This window comes from Pocillopora verrucosa, chromosome 7 (assembly GCF_036669915.1).
Source record: "Pocillopora verrucosa isolate sample1 chromosome 7, ASM3666991v2, whole genome shotgun sequence".
Classification (NCBI taxonomy): domain Eukaryota; kingdom Metazoa; phylum Cnidaria; class Anthozoa; order Scleractinia; family Pocilloporidae; genus Pocillopora; species Pocillopora verrucosa.
In genome coordinates, this window is record NC_089318.1 from 24,726,640 (window position 1) to 24,740,195 (window position 13,556).

Sequence of the window (13,556 nt, forward strand, 5' to 3'; positions counted from 1 at the left end):
CCCGCCCTCCCGTTCCAAATCCTGTCCTAGTAATAATTATCTGGAGATCACTTTTCTTCTGTTGATCAATAGAGTAGGTCAATGTGCAGTGCTAACGCTCGATCTGTTTATTATTACTGCTTCAGGTTTTGCCTTGAGAAACTCTTTCATCCCCCATTTCACCTCCAATGTTAACTTACATTACAATAAAAAATTCCCTCAGTGTTGGGGTGCTGAAGGCAAGGAGAATATTGAAGTTTCCTTTTTTCTACTGAACTTCAATTTTGCACCATCAACGCTTAAAAGGAAGAGCACTTATAATTTTTTGGATTGGTGAGAAATATTTTAAGGACCAATTTACTCCAGGGTTGCAACTCTTTGAGCCCCACCATCCCCTCCCTTCTAAAAGGAGAGTAAGACCACCAGCAATTTACTCACAACAACTTGTAGGGTTATTGCTGCAATTAGTGTAGATGTAAGGATAGCATGAGTAATTTTTATGTCCAAGAATTATTTTTGGGAGAACTACATTTTGAACACAATTTATGTCAACTACAAAACAAAAAGACCTTCCACACAAAGGCACATTAATACTAAACAGTCTGGTAAACTGGGTTTGTATACAAAATCAACTATGCAGGCTGTATTTGTAATAATTTTATGTGAAGCATAACAAACTGTGTCGCTGTTATTTTATAATAATATTCATGATGTAGGAGAGGAGAGTTTGAATAGAGAAAATAGAGCTCTTTCAAGTTATTCTTGCTCTCATATGGCAACAATTATTATTGTGCCCTTCCATGTGATTTTCAGATGTTATGTATCCTTATTTGTTACAGTTTCCTTGTGTAAGAAATCTAAATAAGTTAAGGAAATGCTACTTTAAGTGAGATCTGGCTCCTCGTTCATTCCTTTTTTGATTCGTAAAAGCATTGTAGTCAGCCACTGATCTATTCTTGATATACTATCATATTCTTTGACCTGTCCAGGAGAGAGGAAGGGACAAAAATCATGATATTAATACAGGTGTATAACTGGGGAAGTTGATGGATACTGGCTGGTAATAATTCTCAGCATTGCCATGTTTGATTTAGGGTTAGAGAGGACACAGAGAGGAGGGACAGGACCTTCTCACCCCCACCCCCCCCCCCCCCCACTCCAGTTTATCTAGACTACCAAACACTCCCTTCTCCAAACTTACCCTGCTTTAAAATTCAAGATGGGAGCCAAATTTTTCACAAAAATACCCTAAGTGCATGCTATGCAAAAAATACCCTTCCTTTACAGACTCCTGCTCAATGAATCAATTTCTGATTATGTATCAGGTATTTGGTTTACATAATTTACATAAACTGAGCAACTCACAGCTTCAGTGAAGGACTCTGCATTTTGCTCTTCTTGGGCAACAAGGAGATTCTGAACATTAAAAGAAAACATTTAAGTACCATAATGAAACCAATGAACTTCACATACATAGAATGTTATTTAGCTTGATTTAATGATTCAGGATGTATCAGAAAATCAGTTGATAAATAATTACCTTCAACAGTTTACATTCTCTTGTGTCCTCAAATGCTGGGTACATATTGCAGTATTTTCCCACTGCCCTCTGAGCCTCCACAACATCAATACACATTTGACACAGAGCTGCCTTAAAGAAGTACTCTTTGGCACTATATTTCAGCAGTGAACTTTCAATGGCATCAGCAGCAACCTGAAAGATCATATCAGATTGCCTTTAAGACAGACAACAAGGTTCTCATGTATTTTTCATCTAGAATATAGTTTGCAAGTCAAATAGTTTCAGTCTATAAGACCATCAAAATTTTGTTTGAAAACTAATCAAGTTTACAACAATTTTTTCAAAGATTCATACATTGCTGAACATATCTTTGAAAGCCTTTATCAATTGAAAATAATTACTCCTATTAGAGAGTATATTTAGCTAGGATATAAATAGAGTTTCTGAGAATGCCAGGAAAGGAGATGGGATTGATTCCTGAAATGTCAAATCTCAAAAAACAAAAAAGGTTCCATGAAGCATTGAATAATAAAGTATTTAAACTATCTTGAATTATTAAGTATTGATTATCAAATTTATAATTGTACCATCAACACTCTACAGATAAACAAACTATACCGAAATCTTAGAGTTTGAGTATAGATCTGGTAAATTAATTTTCAAATTGTACAATTTGGTTTATAAGGCCTAATGAAAACTTTTGATGCACATTGCTGGTATACAGTCAGGTACTTGTCAAAATGCAAACCTGTTCATAAATCTCAATAGCCTTTCCATATTCCTCCATCTGGGCTGAAAATGTTGCAACTTTCAGTAAGCACTTGTTTGCTGAGCTGAAGATGATAGAAAGTAACAACTGAGATAAGAGAAGAAAAAGAAAAAATGCAAAGACTGTAAAATGATATTGTAATTTTTTGAGTCAATTTATTAACTTTAGGTTCTTGGTTAGTTCCCCTTTAGTCTCCTTTATCCACAAGGAAATGTTTGTTTTTATTGGTAAAATGCTATTCTCAAACATGCACTGAATACCATATTTATTTGATTAAATACCACCCAAGAATAAACACTGCATTTTAGAGCAGAAATATTAATAAACACTGCCCTTGAATAAATGGCACATCATCATGAGGTGTTTATTCAATTAATAGACTCAAGAAGCACACAGCAATCATTGCTTTGATCACAGTTGGAAATTTAGAGTGAACCAGACACAAATCGTTTTTAATGTACCAGTTCTGATGTTGAGAAAAGATATCTGACATAAGATCTTTATTCACTTTATGTATTGCAGTAGTATTTACATGCAAATTGTCAAATTGAAAACAATATAAAAATGACTTTTAAGAAAAACACTAAAACATGTTTCTATTTTCTTAAATTAAAATGATCAGTTACCATAGTATTGTTTGGATTTTAAATAAATAATAAATGCCACATTCGAACCACCAAAAATTTAATAAACACTTCTGGGTTTAATGAAATAAATATGGTAAGAGTGCTCTGGAAGAAACCCACACAAGACCTAAAAGAAATGATTCCCAGTTCCTAAGTTTATGATGGATCACTCACAGCACACTGAACATGGTCACTATTCCTTCTCCGAGTCACGAGAAAAAGAAGTCTCTTTGGTTCTTCTTATGTTATAAATTAGTTTTAATTAAGAATTCCTCATGAAAGTTAACTTTTACAAAGTATTAAAAGAAGGAATAGCGGTTTCACCTGGTTGATTCTTCACCTCTGTAATACTGTGCAGCTTGTTCATAGTGGAATATAGCCTAAAAAATAAAATGTAAAAAGTGACATGCCTTTGATCCATCAAGTACAAAGCTATTATGATACTTCTACTGACATAAACTAATTTTAAAATCCTTGTATGATTTCAGTGTGCTATTCAGTTCCAAATTTCCATGGTGGCCAATGCACTAGTTCCTGGAAATATACAAATCCAATCAAAGAAGGCTGATGGAAGTTTGATGAGAGAGGTGTTTCATCCTTGCTTATCAGACAGCATGTCACCTACAAGAAGAGTATTTTGCTGTTTGTTACCTTTTCCAAGTCAACAGCATTGCTCTCATACATCTCAGCTACTGTAATGTGGTGTTTTGCAGCCATTGTAAAACGACCCTTATCGAGGAAACATATAAAAACAATACAAAATGTAATAAAAGAATGAAACATGTGAGTGAAGGTTGACCTTATACTTAAACAGTGCCCCTCAAAATCATCTACACTCTAAAGTTTAACATCCAACTTGGGGTTTTCTTTCACACTGCCCTCAGTCATACCAATGAAAAAATGGATAGAGTTGGTCATTCATATCAAAGGAAAACATGTCTTTGAGTCCCCTAATGAATAAATCATACTTGTCTCTTAAGGGTTTGAGATGTAATGAACAGCAGCAAACATGTTTGAGGCATATTGAATGTACCTTCCCTGCAACTTACAAGTTAACCAAAGGTTTAAATAGAATAAAGAATTGAATGAAAAGATTTTACCATGTCAGTATAAATGTTGATAGCCATTTCAAAAGCTCTTACAGCCTCTGCAAAAAAACAGTAAGTAAAACAATCAGATTAGAGATCAAACTCTACTTGATATCCAGTGACAACCTCCCATGAGAACCATCCACTCAGCATATATCCCTCCAATAAAGGAATGTTCTTACAACCTTTGTACAAGTGTGTGCACCCAAAACTCAATACTACACATTTTATGTCTTCTTTTGTAAGTAGGATATTTTTTTCTTTAAATATAATTTAGTCCAGGTGATTAGCAAGCCAATTTTTGGCCCATCTCTCAGCTACTTAAGGAAATTTCTAGAATTCTTGTTAGACAGAATATGAAATTTTATATTATTCCAAACACAGACTTCTTTTAGTGAATATTCTTAATTTTGCTGACAGTGTCCATCATTTTCATTTAGAAACGTGTTTGCAGGGAATTAGTGTAGAGTATAAGAATTATGTTCTCCATGGTGGAAGGAAGCTCAGGTCATCAAACTCTAGCTAGAGAAATTCTTCTTAGTGGCCAGATAATTGCCTAATCTACAATGCCAAATGACCATCCTGCAATTTAGACCAGTGTATATTCAAACAGTTCAAAGATCATACCTTCTACATCTGTTTTCTTAAAACAGTTCCCAGCATCAACATAACGCTGACCTGCCTCATGTTTGGACTGTAAATTGATTTGTAGTTTGGCTGCCTCCATAAATGCTTTCCCAGCAGCTGTTTAGTTTAAAAAGCAAAAACAAAAACAAAAACAATAATTCTAAATAGTTTTGAAAAGTTGTGTAATTCAGAAGCAGAGCACACCTTTGTCAAGTACTTGCTATAGAGGACATCAAATCCTTCCCTACATCAACATACTTTAAGTTAAAAGTATTTTTTCTTTTGGTCACAGAGGCAAACCACTCACAAAACTGATGTCAAAATCATCCAAGACCTGGTTGATCATCAATCATGGCTGCTTCAAATTGGCTGGTCAATGATTCACTAGAAATATTATACCCTCTGACCATAGCAGAAATGGATCATTACCCTGCGCCACATCATGACTGTTGTGAGAAGGCTTGTTCCATGTATATTGGTCAATAAAATGGTCAACGGCTGATTGAAAAATTTGTTTATTTCTTAAGAGAACCAAATCAACTGATTCATCATTTGCTGTTAACCTAGTTACTCCAGAGGAATTTAGACTAGAAATTTCTTACATACCAAATAATAAATCTCATGGCTTATACTTGTGTCCGACACAGATATTAAAGTGCTCTTCAAATCTTATAAGTGGCATTCTGGTGAATATTCTAAAGACATCTATTTCAACTGGAGTTTATCCCTCTGAGCAATGGCAAAGATTATTCCGATTTTCAAACAAGATGATAATACTGACATTAACAATTATAGGCCGATTGTTCTACTTCTTTAATTTCAACAGGATATTTGAAAAAATAGTGTTTAAAAGAATGGAGTCTTTTATTGAACAGAAGAACCTGCTCACTCCATCCTAATATGGCTTTCGCAAGGCACATTCTACTCAGCATGCAATCCTAGATATTGTGAATGCAATACAGACAAATATGAACAACTGTTTATTCTCATGTGGGATTTTCATTGATCTGAAAAAGGCTTTTGATACTGTAGATCACGAAATTCTTTTGCACAAGTTAGATCACTATGGTTTTCACGGCATTATAAATATCTGGTTTTCTTCCTACTTGCAAGGGAAAACTCAAACAACTCAAATTCGTCCTCATATTTCTGAAAGGTTAGATTCTACCTGAGGAGTGCCTCAGGGTTCTGTTCTAGGCCCACAGCTTTTTTTGCTATATATCAATGACATACAGGAATCATCAGATAAGCTTAGTTTTTACCTTTTTTTAGAGGATATAAATATCCTTTTTACTGATAAAAATCTGAAATCTTTGGAACTCTATGTAAATCAAGAACTTAACAAAGTATATGATTGGTTAACTGCAAACAAATTGACCTTGAATATTAAAAAAAGTAATTTGCCCTGCCCAAAGGAAACTTTCTTATCAACCTTAAATCGTGATATTTGATAACAAACAGAACAAGAAGGTGGCTCTGGAGCATAAAGATTATGACAAATATCTCGGGATTTTAATTGATAAAAATTTGTTTTGGAAACACCATATTGACCATATAATCATTAAAGTAAGAAGAACCGTAGGATTAATCGTAAAATTACAACACTACCTGCCAGCACATACCTTCTTAAATATATACCAAGCTCTTATAGCTCCTTACTTAACATACGGTCTGAGAGTACAGGATCAGGCTTGTAAATCTTACCTTGACAAGCTCCTAAAGTTGCAGAAATGAGCTCTTTGCTTTATCTACTTTTCTGATCATAATGAGCATGCAATTCCTTTATTTGTTGACACTCATATCTTACCGCTAAAAATTTGTTTATTATGAATCTATAGCTAATTTGATGTTTGACGTTTGAAACAGAACAGCCCCATCCAATATTCAAGATCTATTTCAAGATATATCTAATGTTCATTCTTACAATACACGTTCTTCTGCCTCTAATGACTTCTATACCAAACCTTCTAGGCTATCTGTTCAAGTGAATTCCTGCTTTCGAATAGGAGTAAAAGTGTGGAATGCAATACCTCAAGCATTAAGAAATCTTTCCAAAAATGCATTTAAAAGAAAACTCAAACAAATTTTATTCAACATATTAGGTTCACAACACTCTTATATAGATTCATCTGAAATTATACAAAAAGTAAAATACTTCTCCTGATCTTTCCTGACTATTTTATAAACAGTAACTGTACCTTTAATATTTTAAATTAGGTCAATGTAATGGTTTTTCTTGTTGTTATTCAATACTGTCTCTTTCCCTTCTACTTTATTAGTTAATTTCTGTTTTTAACATATTTTTGTAATTCAGCTATTAAGGTGATGGGCAGGCAATGGAGGACAGAAAGTGAAATGATGGTCAACTAACTCTAACTGTTAGACAGTGACTGTCATTATGTTCCATCAGCCACTTGACAACTCCACCAAAACATTCACAAACCATACCATACCATGCAAGTGTCTGTTGAAAAAAAGCCCCCATAAATGGACTTTCCATCCACTCTCACGAGCAATTGACTGTTGACTGAGGCTTTGTACAGAGCATGCAATGCCTTCATCCCACCCCCTTATTATTCAGATCATGGGAGGGGAGGGATAACTACACACCCTTGATGGTGTAGGTTGACTAAATATACTGTCACTCGTGGTATACATTCAAAAAATCTACAATCAATTCTATTCAGTTACGTTCATTAACTGTAACAGTTGTATCAATCATTTGATTAACTGGCAAGATACATACCACTCCATTTTTGTGCCATTTTAAACATGTTGCCAGCACTAATATACATCTCCGTGGCGTCTTCGAGCTTTGAAGTACCCCTGACGCAACCGAGAAAAATTTCGTCCGTTCAGCTGACATGTAACTTCAAATCTCTACCTGAGATCGTCAAATTATGTGTCTAGATGCAACTGAATTCGGCAGTCACTCACTAAAACTTACCCAAATAATCCACCCAAAAAACCCTGTGACGATTTCACTTTCTTCTCAGCCTGAGTAATAAGCTCGATTGCTTTCTCTTCGTTAGACATACTGTCACTGAGAGTTTTTTAAGTAGTACGTTGGTAAGATAAAGACATCTATCCACAAAGTTCTCTGTGAAAAACTCACTAACTTCCCACTTCCCGTGATCAGCGCTTTTCTAGTTGACGTCACTTGCATTCTTCGTCCGGAAAACACTGGGGAGAGAGAGAGTATTTCCCAGCATGCATCCTAAAACTTATAAAATTCAAGATGGCGGATAAAATCGCGCGGGAAACGATAATTTTTTGAGAGAAATATTTTGGCGTATATTTATATTTCAAAGCGATAGTAGTCAGCGTCAGGCATAATTAACAGTTAATTTCATTATTATTGACAAAATGGGGGTAGGTTATGCCTCAGAAATTTCTGAGATCAGAGTTTCTAAGGCTGAAGTATGTGCTCAGCAATCGGAAGGCTTTTTTATTTTTAAACCTTTATGCCACATCGTGTTACATATTTTTTTCTTTCTGTGTTTCATGTCCGCAGAAGAAATCTAGCAAAGGTAAAGAGAAGAAGCTAAAAAGGAAGGAGGTAAGTTCAGAAATATTTCTTTGCAAGTCGAACCTCATAATCAGGATCCACTTTAAACCCTCTTTAACTTGCGATCGAGAAACCCATCAAGGACATAGTTAAGTACTATTATAGAATGCAACATCTTCTTTATCCAGACAAAATGTTTTTTTTAGCTCATGGGGAAGGTTTTAATACCGGTAATAGTGTTTACAGTTGGGGTTTTCTTCTTCATCATCAACACTCCATTACTTCATATTAAGGTTGTCACATGGTTTTATCGTTGTGGCGGGGAGCGATGAACAACTTTAAGTATCTTTGATTTGGGTTTTACAGGAAATGCATGTTGTCCACTCAATTAGATTAAATTATATCTTGTGACTAAGCACAATATACTAAATAATTAGATAATCCTGTTAAGAAAGACATTTTGCATTTTGTTTTAAGGAAATGGCCAAAGTTAATGCTGCCCAAGCTGTTATTGATGTTGCTAATGAGGTAATTGTGATATCTAGTGAAACTGATATTTGTGAAGAAGTAATTGTAAGGAATTAAGTGAAATTAACTGAACAACAACATAAAAATATTAGATAAGAATCTTACCATTTTGAAAGAAGTGATCACCTGATTTACTTGAATCATGGGTTGAATTCTTATAAATGAAGGTATATAACGTTTTTATTTGTTCAGGTGAAAGATCCTTTGGCATCTCTAACTGCCTTCAAGACATTCAACCGAAATGGGTGAGCTCTATGTGGATATGAAATGGAAAAATGGAACATTTAAACTTCATTAAAGATAGGGGAAGACAAGGGCTCAGAAAATATTGATTTGTATTGCATTGAAAATTAGACATGGCTAAATGTAAGTCTGGGTAAGAATCAAGACAGTGAGGTGTCATGTTATAGGCACAGCTAGGAAAATCTTATGATATGACAGGGACTGTTGGGTTTTATAGCTTCCCTACACACCTCAAGTCATTTTTTGTCAATGTGTTTTTTTCTTGATGGGCATGCTGGTTTGTTGCTATTCCACTTACCTTCCAACCCTCTGGTGAGTGTGGGATAAGAAGGTGTAGTCTTCTTTTGGTTTGCAGTCCAACAATCCTGGCTGGCTGGATGCCTTTCATGTGGTTTTCATAGTCTCCTGCTGAACCTTGATACAGTTTTCTCTCCTTCAACACCAAACACCACCCTATGTTCTTGTATTGTTGACAAGTTTAATATGCTTTGAGTGACATCCCACACTTTTAGAGGGGGAAAAAACCAATATTGAAAAAGTGTTTTAACTTTCTTATACATTTTTTTAGGTTGGATCTCTGCCTTGAGTGCAAGCGACTACAAGACATGTCTTCTGAGGATATCAACTGGGCATTTGACCTCACAAAACACAACATGCAGTTACTGTAAGTGTTTTTACAAATTTTGAAACTCAGGTTATTCATTAATGTGGGTCTATTGCTTGAAAATTGTTATCTTTCATAGATCTTGTAATCATTTTGATTCTTCTGAAAACTACAGTTATGAGAATAGCAGCTGGGGATGGAATGACAAAAGGAAGAGAGATGAAATGACAGAAGATAAAGCTCGGTAACTATAGACAAAGCCCTTGAGTGTTGTTCATCCTTAGCCATGTATTTGATAGATACAGCTACCCATGATTTTGGCTGAGTGTTCTTTTGGTCTCTAGATATTTGATTGCCAGAGAAGAATCTGGAAAAGCTGTGGCATTCTCACATTTTAGGTTTGACTTGGAGGAGGGAGACGAAGTGCTTTACTGGTAAGTTTAACTTTGATATAATTGATGAAGAATGCCCTTAAAAACATGAATTTGAAAACAAGTCAATTATTCATTTTTGTGGATATGCAGTATCATTTGTCCTTTGTCTTGTAATGTGGTCACTTGCATTATAGATTACAATATTTGACTGCATTCTGTCATTCTTCTTGATGCAATAATTTTGACCAAATATACATCATCATCATCATCATCCAGATCATTAACATATCTTGGAAATGCATGATCACAGTTTTTTAATACAAGCCAATCGCAGCTGAACATAATGGCTCAAAAGGGGCCACATATCTAGTCAAACTTATTGGTTTAAAAATGGCTAGCAGTATACAAGCAAAATGTTTTGATCCACCAAAAGTGATTACATTGTGTGGCAACAGGTCTGGCTCATCCAGATAATTGCCAACATAAAGTTGGTAATTAGGGCTGCAATATTTCATGGAAATTAATTTTTTTTATGTATTTATGTTATAAAATATTTGAAGTATGTGTTGATGTAAGTACTGACAACTTAGTTCTTCTTTGTTTCTCAGCTATGAGATCCAAGTGGAATCTGAGGCCCGTGGCAAAGGACTTGGAAAGTTCCTAATGCTGATTTTAGAGATGATTGCCTACAGGTTGGTTTTAGGTGTATTAATTTGTTATTATAAGTAATTCATCGCACCATTGTTGGCATGAACAATTTTTATTAACTATCAAGGATGTTAGGCGGGTTTATCATATATTACATGTGCATAGCCTGGTTTAATTTTCCAAACATTTTATTATTTTAGAGCCCAGATGAAGAAAATCATGTTAACAGTGTTTAAGGGTGTGTATACAGGAAATATTAATTCTTATTTCATGAAACTTATTTCCATTATGACTGAAACAATAAAGTTATTATTGGTGTACTGTGGAAGATCTGTAGTGAAAATCATTTGGCTCTTTTCATTAATATTAATCAAAGTGATTAAGGTATACTAATATTTTCCTGTGAAGAGTGTTCATAATTCCCCCAGACTCAGCTTGGCAATAAATATCTCAACTTATGTATTTTGTTTTACTCTTTTGCCCCTCTTTCCTGGCTTTTGAAACCTGTTAATCATGTGATTTGTTTGAACCTTTATGTTATGCATGGACAGATTCAGAGAAATGCAAAAAAACTATGGAAAGTGTAAGACTTCACTCAATACATGTATCTAATGGACATTTTAAGATAATCAAAGTGAATACACAGAACCATTTAAGACTCAGTAGTTACTGACTTGTTGTTTTTTTAATTCTAGAGAATGAGAGAGCTCAAAATTTTTTCATCAAGATTATGAAGTAGGTTGATAGAAATCTCATCTAAGTTATGTGAAAAAAAAAAGAAAATGATCTCTAATGAGTGTTCTTTTCATTTGGATTAAGGAACTTTAATTAAGTAATGAAGTATACCTTGTATTGGTATATGCATTTGATACAATTGTAAAGAGAACCTTTTATCGCCGCAGCCATGTCAACACCTTACATTACTGCAGGGATATTTCATTGTTTGATTAGTTTGCATGGGTGGAAATGTTTTAAATGGCTGTACAATTTTGATAATTAAGAACCAAAGAAATAGCACACATTAGGCTTACAGTAATTCTAATTTCTTATACTTGACTCTTTTGACAGAAGAGGGTAGATAAGAGGAATTTTTTACATGTGATGTTTTTTTTTGGGAGGGGGAGTGAACTAGCAAGAAAAAGAAAAAGACTTGTTTGTTTCTTTACATTGTTAGGTTCCAAGCAGATGAGACTTCACCAGGCATCTGGGATCCAATGAACTCTGAGGATTATTTTTACGACATCCTGAGTAAACCTTTGGTGAGAAAAGCAGCTACAAACAATGACATGGGCAGCAGGGACACAGCTGCTTAGACCTTCATCAGATTTTGTGACCACCCATCATATTATTCTGTCATATCTCCCCTCCTCTACCCCCATGTCATCCATCTCATTCCCCATGCACTTAACTAATTCTCTTAAATGTTTATTGAGGAGAAGAAATTGTTGCATTTAGATGTCTCTAATATGATTATGATGAGTGGAAAGTATGAGGGATCCTACATTAAATCTTCTCAGGTAGACTGGTCCATTCATAACTTTAGTTTGTTTGTGTTGTTGATCAGAATGTTTCTGCTTAATAAGTTGATTCTAAAAGTGTGTATTCCTCAACCTGATGGAGTAGATATAAGTTTAAAAGGAAACTCATACAAGAATGCTTCTTCAATTTTGACTTATGGCAAGTGCTCGCAGTGATGCTTGCAATAAACACTGATTTACAGTATCATAAAATGTAAGTGGGAAAATGTTTTCAATGTATCATGAGTGTGGGACTAAAGCAAAATTCTGAGTCCCCATGAGAAATCAAACCTCAGACCTACAGCTTTCCCACTCCAATACTCTACCACCAGGCTATTACTAGGTTCCAATGTGTCACTCATTCTACATGCTGCAGCTAAATAGTTAGAGTCAACTTTTAAATAGTATGATATATTTACAAATCAATTGCAATTGAGCTTAAGAGGAAGAGATGAAAAAGCATTTGCTCTTAGAAAACCTTTATATAAAATCCAATAAACCAGGTTGATTTGTACTTGTTTTTTGCAAAGGCGACAAAAATTTGTTATAGAATATGTTAACTTTAGCCAAAGAGATCACTTTTAATTGATGTGGTGATAACTTAAAAACCAAAAAGTGAGAGTTAATAAAAACTATGTGGGTTAGTTTGCATCAATTTAAACTTTATTTATCCAAGGATGGTATTTCTGGATCCTTCTCATGTATTAACCTGACCATATATCTTCTCTTACCACTTAATTAAACAGTTTCAAACTCTTGTGCTCCTCTGGTCATAAAACTATTTGCCTGTTACTGGTGCAATGTTATGATGTAATTATTTACCATGCATAAATAGAATGTTCAAATGCCTAAGCCATAAAAATATCACCTTTGTGAAATCTGTAGGGTGGCAAATTGACAGCTTTATATGTTAGAGTTCACATGGCAACCAGGTGGACAATCAGACATGGTTTGATGCTACTCTGGTTTAATGAATTTAACTGAAGAAGTTACAATTCATAGACCCAATTTTTTGACACTCCTGTCTAGTATCTTCATCAGTGGTGATCCAAACACTGCAACAAGAGGTCCTTTTATACAATCACCAATTAGCTGCCTTTTTTTCTGACAAGGTGTAAATAGGTGTCAGGAAGTAAGTCACCATCATTATGATTTAAAGGAGCATGGGTGGAGTTAATATGCCAAGCTTCCAAACAAAGGCACTGGTGGTAACACTGATTAGTGGTGATAATTTTTAGATTTATCCCACCCAATTGTATGGTTAGTTAGGCACATGTGCTCCAATAAAGCTGAATTTTCTTTTTTGCAAAAGAAAACTGATCAAAGTAAGAAAGAAATTTCATGGTTGTGCCTTTTGCAAGAATTAAGGTTTGCACCTTTTGTATTTTTTGGTTTTGTTTTCAAAGTGCAAAAAATTAGTAAAAACAAGGTAGACAAGGTACTGTTTGCACACAACCCTCCTAACCTGTGTTAACCCTTACTCTTTAGACATGAGCATGGAGTGCATGCACCAAAAATGGGAA

The 13,556-nt window shown here is 34.7% G+C and overlaps 2 protein-coding genes across 3 annotated transcripts; one reads left to right on the plus strand and one right to left on the minus strand.

The window, feature by feature from the left end:
• Positions 1–278: 278 nt before the first annotated feature.
• Positions 279–7,769, minus strand: LOC131792089 (alpha-soluble NSF attachment protein). The gene is made up of 10 exons (XM_059109458.2): positions 7,559–7,769; positions 7,358–7,437; positions 4,612–4,728; positions 3,997–4,043; positions 3,548–3,625; positions 3,221–3,276; positions 2,250–2,334; positions 1,520–1,693; positions 1,345–1,395; positions 279–960 (listed from the first exon to the last, which is right to left on the minus strand). The coding sequence occupies exons 1-10, from the start codon at positions 7,645–7,647 to the stop codon at positions 862–864; spliced, it is 876 nt and encodes a 291-aa protein (XP_058965441.2). The 5' UTR covers positions 7,648–7,769; the 3' UTR covers positions 279–861.
• A 73-nt stretch (positions 7,770–7,842) lies between these two features.
• Positions 7,843–12,791, plus strand: LOC131792090 (N-alpha-acetyltransferase 40-like). 2 transcript variants are annotated; one of them, XM_059109459.2, is made up of 11 exons: positions 7,843–7,983; positions 8,126–8,170; positions 8,597–8,647; positions 8,840–8,892; positions 9,459–9,554; positions 9,670–9,738; positions 9,839–9,928; positions 10,477–10,560; positions 10,717–10,754; positions 11,212–11,251; positions 11,691–12,791. In XM_059109459.2, exons 1-11 carry the CDS (start codon positions 7,978–7,980, stop codon positions 11,827–11,829), a joined length of 711 nt encoding a protein of 236 aa, XP_058965442.2. In that variant the 5' UTR covers positions 7,843–7,977; the 3' UTR covers positions 11,830–12,791. The 2 variants fall into 2 exon arrangements, with proteins under 2 accessions (XP_058965442.2, XP_066026027.1); XM_066169930.1 differs by having other exon boundaries at positions 7,858–8,170.
• The last annotated feature ends 765 nt before the right edge of the window (positions 12,792–13,556 follow it).